General features: G+C 34.5%; 1 protein-coding gene across 1 annotated transcript; it reads right to left on the bottom strand.

Moving 5' to 3' along the window:
- Nucleotides 1-10,786: 10,786 nt before the first annotated feature.
- LOC104249811 (uncharacterized) lies at nucleotides 10,787-15,170 on the bottom strand. Its single transcript, XM_009806308.2, has 6 exons — nucleotides 14,752-15,170; nucleotides 13,969-14,265; nucleotides 12,739-12,915; nucleotides 12,538-12,644; nucleotides 12,124-12,431; nucleotides 10,787-11,763 (listed from the first exon to the last, which is right to left on the bottom strand). The coding sequence occupies exons 1-6, from the start codon at nucleotides 14,980-14,982 to the stop codon at nucleotides 11,165-11,167; spliced, it is 1,719 nt and encodes a 572-aa protein (XP_009804610.1). The 5' UTR covers nucleotides 14,983-15,170; the 3' UTR covers nucleotides 10,787-11,164.
- Between the last annotated feature and the right edge of the window lie 10,082 nt (nucleotides 15,171-25,252).

Below are 25,252 nucleotides of genomic sequence, written 5' to 3'. Positions count from 1 at the left end.
TTCCATCTAATTCATCTTTACTCCCCCAGACTCTTTCGCAATGGTGTTTTTACACTAGTAGCAAGGAGCAAAAGAGTTATGGTTAGCCCCGAAGATGATAGAGACCGTGGCTGGTATGCCAGATTTTTTGCTGCCCCCACTGTTGGTTTAATGGGTGATGAGAACGTTCCCTTCCCTAAGAAGTGGAATTTTGCACGTGAGTCTTCTTTTCAGTAATTGTCTCGTACCTTTTTCCTCAGTTTGAAGATTATTATTCTAATGTTGCTTTTCTTTTCCAGCAACCATGGGAATCATTGAAGAAATTTCCAATTTCCGTGATTGGGTAGGAAAGTTTCTGAATATTGCCCAAGTGGAGAGTAGATCTTGGAAAAATCTCTCTCACCGCTTTGGTTGGAAAGTAAAAACTCATGGTAAGGAAAATTTTACTAAGAGTTTTTATTTAACTTCTCAGTGTCTTTTTCCTGAACTGATTTTAATCCTTCTTTCTATCAGGATTTGCAGTTCGAGGGATTAGTGCCGAGGCGATTGTGGCTTCTCGTATTTCTTTGGAAAGGGTCCAAGAAATAATTTTAGGCTCTTCATCGAAAAGAAAAGCCATTGATGACCGAGACTCCGAAGAAGGTGAAGACGGCAGTTCTTTGATAATAAGGTCATGGGCTCGTAGATGTATTATTTCCGATGATGAAGCCGAAGCATCCCCCCGTCGTTCTATTCCTCTTACCAAGTCTACTGAAGCCCCGGTAGTGATCCCTAATGATGTTGATGATGTTCCTGTTGCTGCTCATGATTCTGTTGAGCAGCGTTTTGACCGCGGGTTTGGTAGTGAAAGTTTAGGTCCAATTTCTGATGAAACACCCCTGGCTTCTTTTTCTACTCCCATTTCCGTGACTCCTTCCTTGCCGATCGTGGCTGTTTCCGTTCATCCCCAGGCTGTTTTTATTGCTTCTACTGTTCCTTCTTCAATAATTCCCCCTCCACCCGTTCATCATACTGAGGTTGGTTCCTCAAGTAGGAGTGGTGCTATGAGGTAAGTTACTATTGAAGTCCCCGCTAAGGGTAACCTTTTAAGTAAATCAGGTCAAGCTGACGTGTGGCTAAAGCCTTTAATTGGTCCTATTGAGAGAACTAAGCTAGACAACCATAGTTCTTTGACCTTGATGAATGACATAATGCATGCTTCTTTGAAAGTATTCCTTTCTTCAAACTTTTACTTTGCCATTTTTCTATCTTCAAGATTCTCATTTCTTTCTCTTTCCCTTTTTTAGGCCAACCTCATCGGCACGGAGATGATGAGAAGGGTTACTCTCTTAGAGCAGTTAGTGCGTGATTATCAATTGGAGGCGTATAATTGGAAGAAATAGTATAAAAGTCTTCAGATTGATGTGGAATTCTTAGAAGAAAGTAAGAGTACCTTGGAGCAGCAGGTGCGGGCCTTGACTTCGGAATTGGCAGTTGAAAAGGCTTCCTCAAGTCAAGCAGATGAGGAGAAGGCTCGTCTTGAAACCTCTTTTTCCGAGCAGCTTTCTAAGGCAAGTGAAGAGATCATAGAGTTGAAGGCTCTCTTGGCTGAGAAGGAAGCATATGCTGGTAAACTTGTGCAAAATTTGACCCAAACTCAGGAAGACCTCCGGGTTTCTTATGATAAGGTTTGTTCTTTAGAAAATTCCCACGCCTCTCTTCAAGCTTCTTATAAATCTGCCTTGGCTGAAAATGAAAAGTTAAAAAATGAAATTGTTGATTGGGAAAGATACTACGAGATCCTTGAAGATAAATCTGCCATTGAAGTGAGTTGGGCATTTTTGAATTCTCGCCGCGATACCCTTGTTGAAGCTAGCCAAGAGAATTTTAACTTGGAATCTGAGTTAGTCAAGATCAAAGAGACTATTGAGAAGGCTCAGCAAAACCAAGATTTTTCTACTCCCATAGCTGAAGCTTCTGAAAATGTTGAAATTGATACGGGTATCCCCACTCCTTCAAGCCAAGTTGAGCCCACTGCTATTGAGGTCCTTGCTTCAGTCCCTTCATCAAATCAGTGAAAAGTTTATTTGAACTCCTTTGTGTTGTGTTTTTTTTTCTTTTTGGTGAAATGTCATTATAAACCTTGATCTCATTTGAGGGTTTGTTTTGGAAACTTAAGTCCCTAGACCTTTTGTGGGGCAATATGTATAAACAATTTTTAGTTTATGACTAAGCTCATACTTAGTCTAAACTTTCTAATATTAAGAAGTTTACGTTACTATTTGAACTTCTGTTATGTTTATTCTTGCCTTTATTTCTAAGGACTTACTGAATAACTTGCATTTTTATTCTTCAAAAATGTTTCTGTTAACTTCATGAATACTTAAATTAATCATGAATTTTATAAAAGAGGGTCCTTTTATATTCGACACTTAATGAAGAAGACGTCTCAACTTCATAACGGTGTTAATATACGATAAAAGAAATAGGAATACACATGTTTCTTGAAATAACTTTGACAAGTTTTTATTTGAACTTTATCTAGTTTTGAATAACACTTTACATGTACTTGAATTACATCTATAACTTTCTCGTAACTGTTTTTCTTATAACAGATTTAAAAAAGAAAAATAGACACAAGGTTTTTATTTATAACCTGTTTCAGTACATTGCCTTTACCCTAACTATGGTAAAGTTTTTCTTTGGCCTTAGCTCGTGACTTTGCTCTGCATTTGACTCATTCAATGAGTGAACTTTTTAGGCTTGATCTTTGATTATTTCCCAATCTTCTTTGCCTTCTTTATACATATGCCTGTGTATATTATATAGTCCCAAGTGCTTGAGCGTTGAAGTATGAAGCCTCGAGCACTTGATTGTTCCTCTCATTTGGTCCTTTCCCTGAAAAGGAAAAACATACGGGACTTGGAGGTGCGATTATAGATGAAGACTGCTTAACCCGTTTGAATTTCTATCAGAATAATTGTAATCCTAGACTGGGAAGTTTAATTTATTCTACGTGCCTTGCAGGTCGTGACTCATCATTTAGTACGGGCTAGCTTTTTGTCTATCATCTAAAATCGTTAGTAAAATTTTAACAATTCAAAAATAGAATTTTAAAACATAGATACCTGACCGTGGGTATTCCTCAGAAATAGTATATCTTCAAGTGAACAGCATTCCAGTGCGAAGGTAGTATCTTGCCATCTATCATTTCCAGCTCGTATGCTCCTTTTCCTACAATATCATGAATCCTGTAGGGTCCTTCCCAGGTTGGACTCAATTTTCCCGCATTGACTGCCTTCGTAGATTGAGAAACCTTTTTGAGTACGAAGTCCCCAATCTTGAAGAATCTTAGGCGTGCTTTTCGATTGTAGTATCGTTCTATGACTTGCTTTTTTGCTGTCATTCTTATTAATGCAGCTTCTCTTTTTCCTTCAAGTAGATCAAGATTTATGTGCATTTCTTCGCCATTAGACTCTTCTGACACTTGTGTAAACCTTGCACTTGGCTCTCCTATCTCAACTGGAATTAAAGCTTCAGCTCCATAAAACAATGAAAATAGTGTTTCTCCCGTACTTGTTTTTGTTGTTGTGCGATATGCCCATAAAACAACAGGTAACAATTCTGGCCAATTACCTTTGGATTCCTCCAAACACTTCTTTAAATTGTTGATAATGATTTTGTTTGTTGACTCAGCTTGTCCATTACCCACCGGATGATAAGGTGTGGATGTAATCCTTTTGATCTGCCAACTTTGAAAAAACTCTGTAATTTGTGCGCCTATAAATTGAGGGGCATTATCACACACGATTTCCTTTGGCATACCGAATCGACATATGATATTTCGCCAAATGAAATCTCTAACTTCTTTTTCTTGCACCTGTTTGAATGCTCATGCTTCCACCCATTTAGTAAAATAGTCAGTAAGTACAAACAAGAATTTTACCTGTCCTTTTGCTTGTGGTAGCGGACCCATGATATCCATTTCCCATTTCATAAATGGCCACGGTGCAATGACCGGATGTAACAACTCCGCAGGTCTATGCATGTTATTACCATATCTTTGGCACTTATCACATTTAGCCACAAAATTTTCCACTTCTTCTTCCATTTTAGGCCAGTAATAACCTGCCTTAATCATGGTTCTTACCAGTGATCTTCCTCTGGCATGATTTCCACAATGCCCCTCGTGTATCTCTCTCATTACATATTCCGTCTATGAAGGCCCGAGGCATCTTGCTAAGGGTCCACCGAACATTTTTTGATAAAGATTACCTTGCTTTAAGCAATATCGAGCAGCCTTTTCCGAAGCGCATGAGCTTTTTTTCTTGTCTTTAGGGACGGTTCCATACTGCAAAAAAGCAACAATCTCGTTCCTCCAATCCCAGGTTAAGTTATTAAAATTTACCTTATTTTTGTCTGGATCGAGCACTGAATGAATCAAATGAATTACGGAAGCATTTTCATTGCTTGCCACATCTGCTGCAAATGCGAGATTGACTAGGGCGTCCACCTTGGCATTTTAATCTCTTGATATTTGCATAACTTTCCAGGTTTGGAATTGCCTGATCAGATCCCGTACCTTCTCTAAGTACTGCTACATCCGTGCTTCCCTGGCCGTATAATTCCCCAGCATTTGATTAACTACGAGCTGCGAATCGCTTTTGATCACAATCTTATTAATGCCGAGTTCTCGTGCTAGTTCTAAACCTGCAATCACAGCTTCGTACTCTGCCTCAATGTTAGTTATAGAATGACATTTAATGGCTTGTCGAATGGTTTCACCCGTAGGTGGTACCAAAACAATTCCCAAGCCTGCACCCTTCACATTAGAGGAACCATCAGTGAATAAGGTCCAAATTCCCGGATTAGAGTCATTGAACACTTGTAATTCTTTTTCTGCTTCCAATTGCATTCCTTGGCTAAAATCAGCTACAAAATTTGCTAACACTTGAGATTTTATCGCGGTTCTAGGCTAGTATGCGATGCCATATTTACTTAATTCTATAGCCCATTTGGCTAACCTACCTGACAAATCATGCTTTTGTAATATATTGCGTAATGGATATGCAGTTACTACATCGATATGATGACACTGAAAATAAGGCCTTAATTTTCTAGACGCCATGGTTAATGCAAGTGCTAGCTTTTCTAACTGAGGATACCACGTCTCCGTATCTAATAAAGATTTGCTAACATAATAGATCGGAGATTGTTTACCTTGGTCTTCACGGACTAAAACAACACTTACCGCTACTTCTGAGATAGCAAGGTAGATGAGCAATCTTTCCACAGCCTTTGTTTTTGCGAGTAATGGCGGATTTGACAGGTATGCCTTCAAATTTTTGAGTGCCTGCTGACATTCCTCAGTCCATTCGAACTGATCTTGCTTTTTAAGAGCTGAAAAGAACTTAAAGCATTTTTTTGATGATTTAGAAATGAATCTCCCCAAGGCTGTAATTCTTCCTGTCAACCTCTGCACTTCTTTTCTACTTGTAAGCATGTCAGGAATTTCTTCAACGGCCTTAATCTGTGTGGGATTCACTTCAATACCACAGTTAGAAACAAGAAAACCTAAAAACTTACCTGATGCAACACCGAATGCACATTTCTCAGGATTTAATTTCATGTTAAATTTTCGCAAAATCTAAAACGTATCAGACATGTGTGATATATGATCTCCTGAATGTTGAGTTTTAACGAGCATATCGTCTATATAAACTTCCATGGTTTTTCCCAAATGTTCTTGAAACATTTTGGTCACCAGTCTTTGATATGTTGCGCCAACGTTTTAAAGACCAAAGGGCATTACTTTATAACAGTAAGTCTCCATGTCTGTTATAAATGAAGTTTTTTCTTCATCCACAGGATCCATTTTGATTTGATTATATCCTGAATACGCATCTAAAAAGCTTAACAACTTATGTCCTGCAGTAGCATCAATTAGTTAATCTATATGTGGTAATGAGAAAGAATCTTTAGGACAAGCTTTGTTAAGTCTGTGTAATCCACACAAACTCGCCACTTACCATTCTTCTTCGGTACCACAACAGTATTGGCTAACCAATTAGGATACTTTACCTCACGGATAGATCCAATCTTTAATAATTTTTGAACCTCATCTTGAATCACCTAATTTTTGAAAGTTCCTTGCTTTCTCTTCTTTTGTTTGACAAGGGGATATGATGGGTCTTCATTTAATTTGTGAGTCATTACCTCCGGTAGTATTTCTGTCATATCAGAGTGGGACCAAGCAAAACAATCTACGTTAGTTTTTAAAAATTCAATCAACTTACCTTTCATGTCTTGGATTAGATTGGCCCCTACGTAGATTTTCCTTTCAGGCCATTGTGCAAATAATATTACAGCTTCCAGCTCTTCAATCGTTGTTTTGATATTTTCATTTTCTTCTGGTTCTTGAATGGCATCTGGCCTTGAATCCATGTCTGTTCGTCCTTGTTCAGTTGAGGTTTGTGTTGTGATACCATCAACTGGATTCTGTAATTTCTATTTTTCATCGTTTTTCGTACGTGAATCTGCTACAGAATTGATGCTTCTGGATGTATGTTGATCCCCACGGATTTGACATATTCTCCATGGTGATGGAAATTTAATAACTTGGTGCAAGGTTGACGGAACGACATCCATCTCGTGGATCCATGGTCTCCCAAGGATCATATTGTAAGCCATCTCCATATCTACCACCTGAAATTTTGCATCATTGACAACTCCTTCTGCGAATGTTGTAAGTATTACTTCCCCTTTCGTCATTACGCTGGAATTGTCAAATCTAGACAGAGTATGCACCTTTGGTATTAATTTATCTTTGGTTTGCATCTCATGTAGTACTCTTAGCAAAATAATGTTCACGGAACTACTTGGATCAATCAAAACTCGTTTCACATTAGTATCATGTATAAGTAAAGATATTACTAGTGCATCGTTATATGGGATAATACGCCATCCGCGTCTGCATCATCAAACGTAATGCTTTCTTCCTCTAAGACATGTCGCACCCGCTTCCCGTGGGTAATTGTGACTTTGGAGACTTTATTTGTTGTTGTGTACGCCACACCATTGATGTCTTCTCCTCCACTTATCACATTAACGGTCCTTTTGGGAGAAGGTGATTTTGGGGGCTCCTGCCTATTCTTCATATATGCTTGCTTATGTCTTTCACTGAATAATTCAGTGAGATATCCTTGCTTTAATAGATGATCAACTTCACCTAGCAGCAACCTACAGAGGATCACTGAATCATTCCACGTTGTTGCTGGGAATTCACGAAGACTTTCCTTGAGTCGCCTCGTGGCTTCAGAGCTTTTTTCATTCAAATTACTAGTGAAGGCTATAGTTGCCCAATTGTCAGGTACGTGCGGTAACGTCATTCTTTCACGCTGGAACCTATCCACGAACTCCCTAAGCAATTCTGAGTCCCCTTGCTTGATTTTGAAAATATCTTCCATTTTTTTTTTGACTTTTTGAGCTCCCGAGTGTGCTTTGATAAATGAATCTGCAAGCTCAGCAAAAAATTTATGGAATTTTCAGGTAAAAGAGAATACCATGTTAATGCTCACTTAGTAGTGTTTCACCGAATTTTTTGACCAATACTGATTCAATTTCTTGTTTGGTCAAGTCGTTGCCTTTTACGCCTGTTGTGAATGCAGTCACATGGTCTCGTGGATTAGTTGTTCCATTATATTTTGGAATATCGGGCATTTTGAATTTCTTTGGAATTGGGAGGGGAGCAGCACTTGGCTTCCAAGGTTGTTGTGAATATTTATCTTTATCTATCCCTTTGATTACGAGCGATACTCTAGGTATTTGCTCTATGCGGTCACTTTGCTCCTTGAGCTGTTTCTGCAATGTTAGTACTAAATTTTGTAAATCAGAATTGACTAAGTTGCCCGGTTCTCCTTCCCATGACTCGCTGGGGATTCCACCACTACCTGAATTAGCAAGCCCAGAACAAAGGTTCTCCAAAGTGTTATTATTTGGAGTGGGTGTTGGTGGTGCAACGGTAATTGGCTGACAAAGGCCTCAAGAGCTTTATTGACTTGTTGGGCGATTAGCTTTTGCAAAGCTTCATTGATAGCTTCATTATTTTCGAATTGAGCATTTCCATTTGCATGAGATTTATCAGGAGTGCCTTCTCGAGATCGTCGAGGGTAGGGCTGTGCACGGATTGGATTGGATCGGATTTAGCTTATTTCGGATTCGGATTTCGGATTTCGGATTCTGAAAAGGGCAATCCGAATCCGATCCGAATTAACATTGGATTGGATCGGATTTTAAACTTTGGATCGGATAAATTTTCGGATTGTCGGATCGGATTGTCACAAAAATTTTCAACAATTTAAAGTTAATTCGGTGTCTCTATCTCATCTTCCATCTACCAAAACAAACAAAAAAATCAAAATAAAATCAAAAGTTGAAGAATAGAACATGAAATAGACATAAAAGACAGAAGAGAAGAGAAGAGAGGCGGAAGAAAGAGACATAAAATCAAAGTAAAATCGGAAGTTTGAGTCATTGAGACTCTTTTAGTCTTCACTGACGAGAAGAGAGGTGCAAGAGAGGCGGAAAAATCTAAGTGAGTGAGGGGGTGTGTGAAAAATGACTAAGCATAACCCTAAAATTTTAGTGTGTATTTATATAGGTACATATAATTTCGGATATCGGATCGGATCGGATTAAAATCATATCAATCCGAATCCAATCCGAAAATCCGAAATTTCATAAAACACAATCCGTATCCAATCCGAAAATCCGAAATTTGAAATCCGAAAATCCGAAATAGAGTGGATCGGATCGGATTTCGGATATCCGATCCAAATGCACAGCCCTAGTCGAGGGGAGCTTTGTGGAGAAGGGATTGGGATGTGGTCATCCTGTGGATTCTCCTGGAGTTGTTGGTTTCCTTGGGTGTTGTCATTGATGTTCGACATAGTTGATGCAACAAAAAAAAGGTTAGGCTAAGAAAGAATAGATTATCAGATTCTCTGTAACGGAACCAATTTGTTTAACCAAAAAGTGAAATTTCGGTTAAAGCATTAATTTAGAAGAACTCGGGTTACTTATAATCAAAGAATGAATAAAGGAAGGTGATTTTGTCAACAATAAGATAATCAGAAGAAAACAAAGTAAACCAATGTATTCAGATAGTCTTTCGTGTCCTTACAAAATGATCCATTCTCTTCCTTTATAGCTATCTCCAAGTTATACGTTATGCCTTTGTCAAAATAAGGTCATTAGAGACAATTAAAGGCATTAAATGCTACGTTACATAATTATTGTGATTCAATACAGATTCCCCAACGTTTTTAGTATTTAATGCTTATTAAATACTGTATCTGTACTCTCTTGTACTGTCAGATTCATTCTCCTTGATTTTTGGATTGAATAGGTACGAGCGTTGAGTCTTCTGAATAGCCGCTCATGCCTCTTCATGTGCCTCTGCTCGTATCTGTTGCAACTCGTGCCTCTTTGCTAATCATCATCCGTTGACCAGCCTCCATGTCATGACACGTCATCTTTCAATCACTTCAATATGTAAACTCAATTTTTCCCAATACAGCATGTAGGCTCCACAAGCTTCTAAAGGAATGGCGATTTAATGACCTATATTTCTTGCCATATTATAGTGAAATAGGCCTATGGACTAGAATCAGGCTTGGTATGCATCTTTGTCTTCAGTACATGCCTGTTTAGGATCACTCGATACTAGTGTTGTAAAATGAGAGTTCAGTTTACTAATAAAGCAGTTGCTAGTAACTTCAGCTGTGGTTAATGTTGCTCTGTGCATAGAATTCCATGTCCGTCTATGGTTAATTACTTGTAGATATGGTGAAAGATGCCGTTGTTGAAAGCAGTAGTCCCTTGTCCTTATTGTATATCCTATATCAAGTGTTTGATTAAATGTATTTGAGCTTTCAAGAATGAAGCAACTAATTTAAGGGATTTGCTAACTTGACACAGGATTTCTGCTATGAATTATTGGAGTTGCTGGTTCTTTATAATTTGCACTTGAAGCAGTTTGCCGCTTTTACTTTCAGTTCAAGTCACCCAGATATAACCAGGATAAAACTGGAGCCAGTGATGGGAACTGAATCTTAGGCTTGCTACCGGAGTTTATCAGAATTATTCTTCTCAGATGGTAAGATGTTTAATGTGTCTTGCTTAGGATGTGATGCTGAAGAATCCCAACTCTATGCTCATTAGCCTGCATAGCACTTAAGTCATGCCTATTTATTTTGCCTATTGGAAGTTATGTCTACTTATTCTTATTTCTGAACTTACCAATTTTTATCCACATACAATTATGCTATGCTCTTTCTTCATTTTTTGTTTATTCACGAATTCTGAGCTGTTTTGGTAATTGCTCCAACTCAATTAAGAGTAGGATGGAAAGTATAAGGGGCTCATCTGATGAAACCATCATTTAGTTTAGTTTGCTCTACTTGATTGGTTTGTAAAGTCTTGATGCATGTGTTTGTGCTTGAGAAACCTCTATATCAATTTGGGAGCCTTATGTTGGATAACAATGGGATTGGGAAGAAAATAAGTGAAATAGTTGAACAAGTAATCTGTCGATTAAGCTAAAGAGAACAACCTTTGTCAGATCTTGGAACCTAGCCAGAGAGAGGGGAAGAAGAAGAGAATGTGCAAGTGAGGGAGAAAGAGGAAGAGGGTTGGATTCAGAAGGACAAGTTCTAGTTTGCATCAAATAAGAGAGTTTGACGAGACAGAGTACAAATGCCTATGGCCGGTAGCAAAACAGGGGACAAATCAACCTCAATCACTTGCTAAATTAACTCCAGTATCATTGCAGAAATGCTTCCCAGTTAGTAACGATGTTCAGGTAACATGTCCTGTGAGTATTCGAAAGTTAAAAAGTTGATCTCTTATGCTTGTGTTCCCTCAAGTCTTCAGCAATAGAATCTGAAGCAATATTAAAAAACTTTTGGAGGATGAAAAGGTGGTTTTTCCTTTTTGCTTCTTTAACAATTTTGGATTAATACACCCTTAGTATTATTAGGTGACACTACACTATTGAGCTACATCTAACCCCAATGAAAGATGAAGGTAGAATTGACGAGGAGACCCCTTAATTTGAGGGTCCCAAAGTTATCTACTTTCTGATAAGACAATAATAATAATAATGTACTTGCAAAAAGGAAAAACATGGAACAAGATCTTCTGTCGCCTACTCCCCTTGAACCCTACTTTTTTGTTCGCCGTAAACATCTAGAGTTGGATAACCTCCATGTACTGTATCAGAATAGGTAGAAAGACTAGTTGAATGCTCCATAAATTGTTCCAACTTTAGGTTTTGATTTGTTTCTTGAGGAACCATCCAATTAATTGGCTCCGCGTAAGCCAGTCCATTGTTTGGTACAGCATCCTGTGCATAGTTGTCTGTTATATGATAACCAAAGTTTAAACCATGTTCATCACGTGTAGCATCAACACTTCCATTTTGGTGATGCTCGAGCAATGAGTACATCGAGTCTGCATTTCCAGCTAGTTTTAATTCGTTGGAGTATGCCATTTGATTGTCATTCAATAAATGGTTCTCTATATAGTTTAGCACTACATTATCTTGATTATGTCCCGTCAACTCATTTTGTTGATACATAGCTTGATAATTCTGGGTTGGAATACCCCAATTAGCTTGTGGTGTTGTAGAAACGGGCAACATTCCAATAGTTTGATTTCCCATTGCAACATTCACCAAGTTGTTTGGTCCTTGTCGCAAAAGCACCCTCCTTTGGTCGGTATTTGCATAGTTACTTCTCCTTTCACCTGCATTCACAACAATCATCACTAAGGTAAAATGTACAAGATAAACTTTAATGGGTCATAACCCTTCAAAATCAAACTAATGCAAGCTAGCACAAATTTTTTAGTTGAGCTATATATGTCTAGAAACACCCGCCAATGAATATATACTTAGTCAATGAAAAAAATAAGAGTATTTCCCATAAAAGGTATTCGATATGTGTTATATATATCTAAAATATAATATTTTACTTATATATGCCGTATAATTTTTCGTAATATTTCAACGAAGGGTGGTCAATTGACCACCCAGAGCAAAAGGTGGCTTCGCCCCTGCTTGAGTGATAAAATTAAACAGTTATATAGAATAATTATCGTGCATACCTGACACTGAAAAGCTTGAACTGAAATTTCTGACAGGTGCCATCGTTGTCCTTCTATTATGCATTGGATGGTTAGGGATTAAAATGGAAGAAGAAGAGAAACGAATAGGATGATGCATCTTGGAAAAAAACTGGGATCCATATCTATTGTCAAAGTAATCCGAAAACTCAGGAACATCTGATTCAAAATAAGGAGATAATTGGCTAGGGAAAGGTTGTTTGCTTAGTTCATTCAGCCTTGCATCATAATGTAATAGCTTCTCATAGTGCTTGTCAAGTACTCCCGGTGGAAATCTAACCCAGTGCCTCCTAAAAAATATAAGTTTAAAAAAATCATTTGAAAGTATTTTATTTTCAAATAGAGAAAAAAAACATAAAATAGAGAAAGTTTAATTTTCTGAAAGGGAAAGTTCACCTGTAAGTGGGAGCTTGGCCTCCAGTAAAATCTGATGTCTGCTGCCACAATGTGTGCTTTCTTGGTTGAGGATTTGTTTCACGATAAAAGGAAGGTGGTTGATTCAACTGTATCAATGGTAAGTATATGTGGCAATAATTAAATCCAAAATTACAATAACATTAATATTTTTAACAAAATTAAGAGAGAAAAGAAACTAACCTCAATCTCGAGAACTCCTGATTGATCATTTTGTAGAATGATGGCTCTAATAGCAATGATATCTGACCATTGCATTTCAATCTTGCTCTTCAGCGGTCCATCTAGAATTTCCCACACTAATTTTCGCTTAGCATAATAACATTTCGCTATCAAATCACCTTCGTACCTTGAAACTCTCTGCCAAATATTTCATTAATTAGTTATTTCAATCATTTACTTATAATGCAATTTTTTAAACTAGTTATGGTTGGTTTATATTAATCATAAATCATTTGTACCCTATGTAGTATTAAATAGGAAAATTGATATTGCATAACCATTCTTAAAATAATAGTCAAAAAATATATATTTTTTTTGTATATTTTATGTATATATACATACGTTTATGTATGTTATATACAAAAAATATACAAATGTTATACACTTTTGCGGCTAACAAATATAAAGTTTCTGCTGCTGCTAAAAGTGAGATTTTCCCTATTAAATATGGACACATTCTAAAATTTTAATGTTACACGGATTATGATTACATTATTTTAATTATGTATGATGTTAACCTAGCGAACAATTTCTTTATCTAGATTTGGATGTGCTATGCGAATAATTGTTTTAGTCAATTATGTTAATAAAAGTTTCATCTTATTCTATGTGGATAGAAACTTTATTTTTGAAATTGATTGCACTAAAGTTTATCATCAGTTGTGAAAAAAATATGAAAACTTAAGGGCCGGTTCTTGTTTTAAAATTATGTGGTAATAAGGTGCTTTTATAGATTGGTGACAAGATGGTATCTATCACCAGGTCCTACATTTTAATTAGGGGTATTATCCTTTTTAACCCGCGTCAAAATTTTTTTACATTTAGTAGCCGAAAAAGTGTATATAATTTGTATAATTTTTTATATAACACACAATATATATATATATATATATATATATATATATATATATATATATATATATATATATGTATACAAAAAATATACATTCGGTTATTATTTTAAGGGTGGTATACAATGTCATTTTCTTTTTAATTATTGTTGAAATAAAAAATAAGAAGAACTATTACTTCATTTGTCAAAGATCAATGTCTAAAATTTAAGATAAAAGCTAGTAAGTGATACGTATATCATTAAAAAGTTGTATGGTTTCATCAAATAATGATAATAATTACTATTATTTTAATTGTTTAAAATACTTTATGACATGCAAAAGCCCAAACAAGTTTTACCTCCCAATCACCAATCTTGAGCTTTATAGCAGGGAAGTTGGAAGCCTTCAATTTTTCAGAAACAGCAGCAAAATCCTCCATCTTTGACCTATTTTTATTAGCATTTTTCGAAGAATTCATTTGATTTCCATTGCGAGAAGAAGCTGCTGGTCTTCCTAATTGGCGTGGAGGACTGCTAGAAGAACTTCCTTTCTTTCCTTCTGAAAGTTGCGTTTCTATTAAGTTCAAAAAAGATGGTGTCTTCTTTAGTGTCAGACCAAGAAGGTTTGCCTCATTCACTAAATTCATTTCTCCATCCTGCAAAAATTCAATAATTAATTAATGTGTGGTTATGAAAGAAGAAACAAGAATATTTACTAACAAATTGTTTTCATTTTTTATAAATCAAATAATGGTTGGTTTGTTTTTTATTGATTAGTGACTTGATTTACTTTGTTTTTACTAGCTAATGAGATGTTCATATCTATTTCTGAACTATAGATACAAAAAACGAAAATAAATGGAGTGGAAACGAACAAATACTCTGCCAAGGATGGAAACAAAACACAATCTAACATGAAAGAGAAAGAAAGAAAAAACAAGATTAAATAAAATTGAACAAATGTGGATTCGAAGTGAATGAGGGGTCAAGGTGTGCCGACCTATAAAACATGTGCTGAAAGGACACATATAAAAACTAAAAAAACACATGCAGATATATAAAATAGAAAAAAAAAGAAAAAGAAAAAGCAACCATGCATATTGCAACTTAGAATTAAAACCTTTACACATAAGCCAACCAACCTCTGAATTAGATTCTGGTGACGGCTTGAACCTTTTGGGGCGACCATCTTCATCAGAATCTGAGCTCATACTTCGACTTTTTAGCCTAAGGCTGGTGTTCAGATAGCCAACGCGCTCATCATGATCGTTAACTTGTGGGTTTATAGATTCAAAGTTTTGATGAAGCCGTTGCTTAGAAACAGAAGTAGCATATAAGCCCCCATGAACAGCCTTTCTATCTCGGGGTACCATGCTGCTGTGTAGAGAATTCCCAAAAAGAAAAAAAATCAAAAGAAAGAAAAAAAGGAACGATTCTGAGCTTTTCTGATAAGAGAATATGTAGTTGAAAGGAAGAAATAGCGAAGAAGAAAAGGAGGGAGGGAGGGAGGAGGATGCACAGTGAAAAGGGTCAGTTGTTTATATTGAGAAGAAGCCAATAGTATAGTGATTGTGGATATAAAGGACTCTGTCTGACTGTGTGAAGTCTTTAATTTTTGTAGGGATTTTTTCTATTGGCGGTAAATATATATATATATATAAAAAAAAAGTCAAATTCCATTTAGAGGTTTTTTCTTTTTCTGAAAAATGTGGTAAATCTGCTTTTACCCCTCTTTTCCATTTTTGTCTAACAGTTAAAGATGCATGTATTACTTTTTAGTGGAATATAAATTGTTTAATTGTATATCGGATTTATCAGCTAAATCTTCTATCAGATTACATTAACAAATCGCAATAAAAATCACAAGTCTTGCATTTTATGTGTGAAAGAGTTTTGTCTTTATTAGAATGTAGATGGCTAAAAAAAGTAAAGGAGCACTAATTATTACTACTTCATTTATTTGGTCCTCGAAAAAAATCATTGGTCTAAACTTTCATTTATAGGTCAATTCTATTTTGTTAGTTAAGTAAATTCGAATTCAACTTGATTAATCGAGGATGCTCTAGCAACTAGGAGTAGTACTATATAGTATATATTAGTAATAGTGAGAATTGTGTACTTTTTTTTTTTTTTTTTTTTGTGGAGTATAGATCTATAACATATTTGTTTAATGTTTATTGGATGATTCCGGTTTTAGTAAACATAATACTTCAATTATTATTTTCATGTTATTTTTGTTGCTTAAGATGCGGTTTATAGACCGATTACTCTTGATCTTAAATTGCGTCGACTTATAATATAATGGTGAAAAACAATAATATTGCCTTTCGTGGGAATTAAACATGTTGCATAATAACAAACACTCTAACTTTTCGATCTAAAACGAGTAGACACATTAGTGACTTGCCAATTTATTTTAGTTTTGACGTCAACTTATAATGGCGAAAACAACAAAATTTTCTTGCTTGTAGGAATTAAATACGCTACATAAGTAAAAGCTTTCTGACTTTTGCGCTAAAACAAATAAACACGTGAATGACGACTTACCAATTTATTTAAGAACAAAAAGAATATTACACATAATCTGAACTCATACTTCGGCTTTGTAGTCGGAGGTTGGTGTCTAGATAATCAGCGCATTCGGTATTATGATCGTTAATAATTTATCAGTTGATTCTTACCAAAAAGTTATTTTTATGACCTTCAACAATTTTCTTTTAAGCGTTTCTCTGGATTTTGGTAATACTTATGGCTTTTGTAATCAATGGGTTAAGAGGCAAAATTATTACTTGGGTGGTGAGACTATCGTTTTAATTGGGAAGATGCATTTTTTGCATGTTTTACATTTATTATTAGTCTCATACACCGATAAATGCTTATTATACGCGGTAGCAGACTATAGAACATGTTATTCTTTAAAATTTGTTTTAAATACTTAACCAGTACTTATAACCAGTGGCGGAGCCACATTGAACCAAGGGGTGTCAAGCGACACCCCTTCGTCGGAAAATTACACTATATTGCTAGATAATTCTTTTTTTTTATGTATATTTACTATACGTTGACTCCCCTTGACTTTTCGATGTATCTAATTATTTATATTTTGACACCTCTTGATCAAAATTCTAACTCCCCCACTGCTTATAACTTAGAATCTGACAAAGACTTAACAAATTATTAAATACACATAATGGCTAAACAATTAATTAAATTGTGAAAACTTTGGCTTTGGACACTGTAAATGTTTTGCAATTTCTACACTAGAGCTGCTCTTGGGGATTTAAAAGGAATATATGGATCTTGACTCTTTTAGATTAAAAACCGACGTGATAGATTTAGTTAAATGTGGTCCTCTTAGTCATAAGTATTTCTTTCTTGTTAATAAATGTTTTGTTGGCGTTACTTCATTTTCAATAAAAAATATTAAACTAAAATTAGAATATATAAAAAATGTTTGTTATAGTCACTACAAATTTGATAGTGAAAAAAGGATTAGCTGGGATTTACTACTGTTACATCTGTTTTAATTGCTATTTTCCTCGATTTAAAAATGTAAAATTGGCGTAAATTGTAATTCAAAAGAATCCGAGTCCAAACTTATGACCAAACTACAAATGACAAAAATGAAGTTTGACCTATTATTTTTTGTTTTCTACCCAGAAAAGTAAAAACAAAAGAAGAAAAATGAGATGGAGGGGTTAATTATTTTGTGCCTTTTCACATACAGTGCAAGATAGTTCTGACTTTGTTTAATAAGGACAAAAATCTGAGTTTTCTATGTTGTCTTCATTTTCCTGGTAAAAATCTGAGACCAAAAATCTGGTCATTGATTGTTTGGATCATAGATTTACTTCTACCTATAGTGTGAATCCAGCTTCCTCTTCTTTTTCTTATTTACTCCCTTTTTGTCTTGCATCAAGAAATCTCTTGAGAGAATGAAAAATAGTGATTAATTTCAATCTACTACAACTTTGATGGAGCCAACCGTATTTCAGATCGGAATGAAGAGTTTACCGAGTATGTAAAATATATCAGAGTTAACTTAGGTATTCGCTCATTCAACCGCTTAAACTAAAAATGTTCGGCAAATGTATAATACATGTATAATTATAAGTAATATGTATATAATTATGTATAATCAGTATATAGTTTATATATAGCGATTAGCTAGGAAGAGTAGACAGCAAATAAAACTGGCTATCTGTGTAAGAATCTCATACAAAATTATTATCTTGTAAGATGTTTTATTGTGGAATTTATATCTAAAATCATGTCAAAAAGAGAGAATTCCTTGTACGCATAAAAGATCGGAATTTACATGTTAAGTGTGTAGCACACTCAGTACCAGTAAATAATGTCCCTAACAGTGAAATTAAGAGGATTACCCAATCTAAAATCAATACTATGTGGAAATTAAAGTTTCAAACTTTAATCGACGGGTGTTTGATAAATCATTTCTCTTTCTTCTTGTTTTCAATCATCTCAAAGACATACTTGTTATTCATTAACAAAATATAAATTGAAAATTTTCACTTAGACACTACACAAATTACTTTTTTCTTTTTCTTTTTTGTTATTGAACCATTTGAATAAGTACGCTCAAACAAGTTTCTTCATTTATTAGCGGAGGTGGACCCCAATTACAATAATCTAAAATTTTAAATTTTGGACCCTCCACTCCTCTGCTTAGAAGGATATATAAATACGTCAAACACAAATATAAATTATGTAACACTGAAAATTTACATATTCGTTTATATTATCATTTATCAGTATAGTTTAATTAATATGTGAAGCGTGTCATTTGAAAATTATTTTACCAAATTACCAATTAATACTTATCATAAAATTTCTTTGTAATTACTTTATAATTATTTGTCAAGAATTTTTTTACGATGAGCACATTAAACTCAAATCCATAAAATATTAGGAATATAAAAAAAAGAGTGATGCAAATAAACTATGTAAAGAAGCATCAATCTTTGCACGTGGGATTTTTTTATTTTTTTTTTAAATAAAGAATTTCAGAAACTGGCTGCAAAATCTCCCTTAAGTAGATAACGTTGAAAGTTACAAAGGAATTGGGCCATACGTAATCTGTCCTCTACACATCGGAAAAAAGAATGCGCAAGAAGTGGAAGAATGTGGAAATGCATGCGCAACTACTCTCCTTCAGACGCCAATGCTAAACATCTGCACATTTACATGGCTTAAAATAAGAAAGGCCCTCTTTCTATTCTTATTATATGCAAATGTGACTAAAAGACCAATCATTACTTTTATGATAGTAGCAACTCTATGTGATATTATCAAAAATCTAAGTGAAAGTGATGGCAATAGGGGTTTTGAACAAAAGTGGCATTCTTATCTTTTGTTTGTGGAAGAGTGACATTGACGATATTGGCCTCTTATAAGGGACATGGCCATCAAATTGCGTGAGCCGAAGTCTCTTGAAAACCGACTCTCTACCTAGCTACATAAAGTAAGGGTAAGATTTGCATACATGTTATTCTCTCCAAACTCCCATATAGAAAAATATTAGGTATGTTGTTGTTTGGACATGGTCATCGCCTCATCGGGTATTCATTGGCTTCACTTTTATTTTTCTTTGATATGTTTAAAAGACATAATAAGAAAATGTGTACCTAAATGTTACACTCCCTTATCTTACCATGCCTGTTTGACATAGAATTTTCAAACGGCAAATCAAGTATATTTATGTTAAAAAATTTTATAAATCAGTTTTATAATTTTACACAACAAAAAATTGAAAAATTAAGGATATAGGAGTACTATAATGTAGAAAGTGAATTTCACGATACTATAACAAATCAAATATAATTTTAACTGTGGGTCAAAATTGAGTAATCTCAAGTCCAAAAATAAAGTAAGCTAATTTCCTAGGCAAATTGACTTCCTCAGGCTTTGCCAAGACTAAAACTCAAAATCGGTTCAACTAAATACAGGTCGAGTGTTCGATGTGTTAGCTTTAAAATAAGTTGGCGTCATCATATATATTTAATTAATAAAATAAAATACTATATGCATAATATATTCGAAACAACCACGCTCAAGATCTTGGTGGGACATGGGGTTAGCTGGAGAGACCATTAAGCTTTCTTTGGATGCATGCATTGTATGTAATAAGACACTGCAAATGGGAAAAAGATTATCCATAATATCAATCTGACTCGTTTTGGAATTTTGAAATAAAATAATTCCTAAATCAAGTGGTCATTTCTCTAGTTGGAGGTCTAGTCATTCATACACATATTTCAATTCCATATCTACCTTTCAACTTTTTTCATCTCATCACCATGATCAAATCTCTATATATTAGAAATAGTAATATTAGAAATAGAATATTCATAGCCATGGCCCATATCTAAGCAGCCCCATTTAAGCGGCGAAGTTGGGAATCACGAAGTTTGACAGCGCAACAAGAGCACAAAGTACCACTAAGGCGTTCGACGGAAGGATTTGCCTCCTTTATTCTTAGTCACAAGTTACGAATCTAAGCCTCGGAGATGAGAAATCTCTTGATATGGAACGTATTAACCCTATTAGTCTATCTCAAACGAATTTGAATTAATCGGATCAGTGAGCTTTCAAATCCCAGCTACCAAAGAAAAAGAAATGATTTCATCTTCTAAAAAGCTTAACACCTTAAGTTCAATTCTCTATAATGTGTTTGTTTTTTCCTTTCTATAGCTTTTTTTGAGTTCTCATCCGGTGTCCGATACCCGCATTGGAGCCCGACTAAATCATAATTCGCGTTAGAAAATCCCATATTAGAGGATAAAGTGCTCCCTAACAAAGGCGATTTCATATCAAGGGCTCGAATCCAAAATATATATCTGGTTAAGGATGAATGAGTACTTAACACTCCATCACAACCTTGGTGATTTTTCCTCTGTATGGCTAATTAACTTTGTTTAGATTTAGTTACTTTGCACCTTGTTGTTATTATACCTCTAATTATATGTTATAACATCTCCATGTTGAAACTTTCTTGATCCAATCTTATCTCATATCTATACACTATTGTATCTCTACCGGTATATATTCTTAGCCTACCTATAAGGTGGGGTTATTGTGAAAAGAGCTAATGAGTAGTAGCTTATTGAGAATTCACGTGTGGATGCAATTTTATTCTAAATTTTTCTTGATTTTAAGGAGATGAAATAGGCATCAAATCCAAATGGGCCCATCTCATATTAAACAATGATTAGAATTGGATTAAAAAGATAGGATAAGGGAATTTATGTCATAGTCCTAATTACTATTTCAAGTTATGTAGGTAGTCAAGAAGCATGCTCTTCCCTTTATAGATACTATACTTACAAGAATAGCCTCTTTCCACGCTTGAATGAGATTAGCTTCTGATATTGACAACGACTCCTCTTAGGCAATTATTATTAATAGATTCAAGAAAAAACAAAACATATGTATTATATTCCTCTTTATTAAACTAATAAAAAAAGGTGCGAAAGCATATATCTAGCTAACCGTTTCAAGGAAAAAAAACTGTCTTTTTCATAGAATATGCATCAACTAGAAAGATATGAGTACAAGATTTACTATTTCAATTATTAATTGAGCTTCTCGAAGGCATCCTTTTTCACTCAATTTTTAATTTGTTATCAATCTAATTAAGATTTTCGATTGAGGAAGATATTCCACGAATACTAACAATTAACAAATCTAGGTTAAACATATACATGTCAAATATTTTTCCAATGGGACTGTTACTTATCAATGGGATTTCAGTCCAACAACATCTCACAATAATTTAATTAGTTAAGTTTGTAGTTTTTTTTTCTTTCTATTTGAGTCTTTTAAAGGAATGTTGTGTAATTATTATGCATGTTTATGATACCACAAAAAAAAACACGTTACATGGAACTAATTTGAAAAAAATAAAATAAACATTACTCTGAAATTAATTTGAAACTAATTCGAGATGAAATAAACATAAGGAAATCTTGCATGAAGAAAAAATATCCCTTCAATTTATTAAACTGTGGTGAGGAGCTACGAGTAATTAATTTACGTTGAATTATAACCTTTTTTGGGGGGTAATTCAGTGAATCATAACCTTAAAATGTTTTAATTAGGCTCGTAATTATTTAGTGATCTTTTAAGTTATACTTGCGATGATAAATGGATTAAGTAATTGAAATACCTTCCTGCCAGCCTCTCTCATCAACTACTTTTCCCAAGGTAGTTTGTGAGTAAATGGCTGGAGATTATGAAATTTCATAATTTTACTAATTGCTGCATCAACAAGAATTTTCTTTTAATTTGAGTATATTAAAGATGGTCTTAAGAAAATAGCCCAAATGTAATATAAGAGGTTTCTTTGAACTGACTAGTCACACCTACCCACTTAACCGACCTTACAACTCCTCCTTTAAGCTCTCAGCATCCACATTTTTCCAAAGGGGAAAAAAGGGAGAATATGATGAGAAAATGTAAAACTGATATGGTGGGGCATGAAATTAAAGTGGAAATTTCTATGAATATGACTATATTTTCAACAAGACCTTCAAATCTTTTTAATATTTCGGCTAAGAAAATGATTGAAAGAATGAGAAAGCACTACCACACTTTCTTTGTTGTTACAGCTCTTCAACTTTTTCCAACTACACAAAGGCAATGATGAGACTAACAAGCGGTGAAATAGCTAAGTAAAGTGTTGGCGGATCCAGACTTTAAAGTTTATGAGTTTTTATAACGATCTTAAATTAACAATTGAGTTCACAATCAAATATTTATAAATATTTAATGAATCTTTTAGTACATATACACAGGGGCGTAGTTTTGTTGGCCCAAAGGTGGTCAACTGATCACCCTTCGCCGAAAGTTATATTATGTATAAGGTAAAATATTACTTGTTATTGATTAAAAATAGACTTTAAACATCCTTATTAAATTTTCTGGTTTCGCCACTCCAGTAAAGAGGGTACAAAAGCTATCAGGTTCCTGAAGGTTCGTGAGGACCTGCACGTTGCCCTTAGATCCGCTACCACCACTCCTACATACAATTCCAAATGATTATATGAATTTCAAGAACTGAAAGCTCATGATTGTGAAAGTCCATTATTTGACTACTCATGAATCATGATAGGAAAATGTCAAAAGTATCATTGTGATAGAGATCTCTTAACCTCTTGTCAAACTCACCTCAATAGGAATTGAGTTCTTTTTCCTTTGAACACAGAAAAATTAGACGACGTGGCGGATGTGAATTTTGTGCGCGGAGTAATGGTATAATATGGTTAATAAACATATTATATTGACTTCGTATATCACCTTTGAATTATAGAAAATAATATGTTTGACAAATAACAAATTACTAGTCTTAGTGCATGCGTCTGTAATACCCTATATTTAATAAGGGTGTATTGGTCATTAGCAAAATAATAATAATAATAATAATAATAATAATAATAACTAAAAAAAAAAAAAGAGGGAGCAAATTACTAAAACAAAATAATTCAAATAAATAAATAAATAAAATAAGTAAAGCAAAAAGGGCCGAAGCCCATTTTGCCAAAACAAAAGAACGGGCAAACCAAAGGTTTGCTGCTACGTTGAAGCAGAAGCTTCAGATTGCCGAGAAAACAAAATTTCAAAAGGGAGAAGAAGAAGAAGAAAAAGGGTGGAACCAAAACTTGAGAAATTTTAACTACGCACTATTTCTTACGGGTAATACTCGAATTTCTCATTTGGATTCTTTTCTTCTGGTAATTTTTTTTATATCAGTTTATATATTTGATGGATTTCACAAGGTATAAGAAATTTAATACCAATAAGAGTTATTATTGGGCAAATTATGCAATTGGAAGTTGATCAATGCTATTGTAGGATAAATTAACTTGGAAAAAGATGGGTATTGATGTATTTGTACTTAAACTAATCTCATTATATATGATCTTTGTTAGGTGTAAATTAAGTTAGGGTGCAAGGATTGAGTTTTGGTGTTAACTGTATTGCAATGACAATATCGAATTTGGGTTTGAATGTTATGAGTCTAGTATTGAGTACAAAAAGATAGGTACCAATTAAGAAGGAATATGATGGACAATAAAGTTATTTTAGTTTCAGTTTATGCACACGATTAAGGAAATTGAACAGTAAAGGGAATAAACCATATAAATACCTTTTTATTTAAAAGATTTTGGACTAATTTAAATTGCCCGTAGCATGGGTAAATATAATTCGGCGAATTGATGATAAAATATAACTAGAAGGATTGGATATTCTAAATTAGTGATGAATTTAGCCTAAATGAGGCAATTAACACGAGATCGATGTTGATGTGGTTATAGATTGATTGAAGAAAGTTGTACGGATCGCTCAAGGTGACGACTTTGGTATTTCACACGAGTACTGTGAGTAGTAACCTTACCTCAATTTGTATTTCTATAACTAGCATGATTTACATATGATTTTAATATGAGCATGTTACCGACTGATTTGAATCTGCATGTGGGACAAGTCCTTTACTCGATATGATATTACTATATTTATTTTAGACGATTACAATTATTCTGAATATTCTCATTGTTACTGAATACGTTTTACTGTTACTTGAGATAAGATTTACTGTTATTGAAACGAAATTACATGATTTGATAAAAACCGAAATGCCCTATATTGTTTTAAAATATTTTCTACGAGTATATACGGATTACAGAGACAAGTATAAATGTGAGTAGACGTTGAAGGATCCCGTAGCTAACGGTGGGTTCGTTAGACCTGGTGCACCTTGTAATTACAGACTACCGTTATAGCCTGCTAGTGGGAAGGTAGAACTAGCATACCGTTACGACTTCCCTCGAGTATGGACTACCGTTATATTTGACTTCTTGCGAAGAAGTCCACTGTTATACCGATTACATGATCCGTTCATTGAAACCTCCCAAATGTGAATATTGATATTATACAGTGGTTACCGAGCTTATTACTGAACTGTTAATTGTATTATACTACAAGAAAAACATGATGAGACTGAAAATTATTTATTGTTTCTGAAAGGGCATTTTGATGCTATCTGTTTGAGATACTAGCATGTTTTCTGACTTGTCCCCAATAAAAACGGTTGTGGTTAAGTGTTATTACTCACTGAGCTAGCGACTCATTCCCCGCTAATTTTTTTTACATAGACAACAGTTGATGCAGGCGAGGATTTCGTTAATTAGAGCGCACAGGTTGATATTTCTTGGTGAGCCTCGCACTTGTTCGCGTGGGCGGAGATTTTATTTATTGTTATGGTCTATTCTTTGAATTCTTAGAGTCGCTCCATAGTCATTCTTTTAGTGTCATGGGTATTATTTATTTATTATAGTCTTATGCTGAGTATCGTTCTTTATTATCAAAGTTGGAGATAAATTAACATTTCTGGTTGTTAGTGGGTTGATTAGTAAAGGTGGAGACACATTTTAGTTGATTGATAAGTTGTTGATTATTTGTTATGATGTTAGGATGTTTGGTTGTTGATTTGAGACAGGAAATTTTTTGGAATAGTCCAAAATAGGGGAAACTCTGTCTGATTTTCTGTAAAATACCGATAAGGCTTACTTGGGAGCACTTGCTCCTAAACACCGATCACGATCCTAAATTGGGTCGTGATAAAGT

This window comes from Nicotiana sylvestris, chromosome 1 (assembly GCF_000393655.2).
Source record: "Nicotiana sylvestris chromosome 1, ASM39365v2, whole genome shotgun sequence".
In the NCBI taxonomy this organism is placed as follows: domain Eukaryota; kingdom Viridiplantae; phylum Streptophyta; class Magnoliopsida; order Solanales; family Solanaceae; genus Nicotiana; species Nicotiana sylvestris.
The sequence above is the reverse complement of the archived record's forward strand: the minus strand, read 5'-3'. Positions and strand labels throughout refer to the sequence as shown.

What these genes read in the sequence shown, in the direction of transcription:
- LOC104249811 (XM_009806308.2), bottom strand. Translation starts at nt 14,982, where the DNA reads ATGGTACCCCGAGATAGAAAGGCTGTTCATGGGGGCTTATATGCTACT. An exon ending in CACCAGAATCTAATTCAGAG is followed by an intron (nt 14,266 to 14,751) that starts GTTGGTTGGCTT and finishes GAATTTTTGCAG; the next exon opens with GATGGAGAAATGAATTTAGT. An exon ending in TCAAGATTGGTGATTGGGAG is followed by an intron (nt 12,916 to 13,968) that starts GTAAAACTTGTT and finishes AATATTTGGCAG; the next exon opens with AGAGTTTCAAGGTACGAAGG.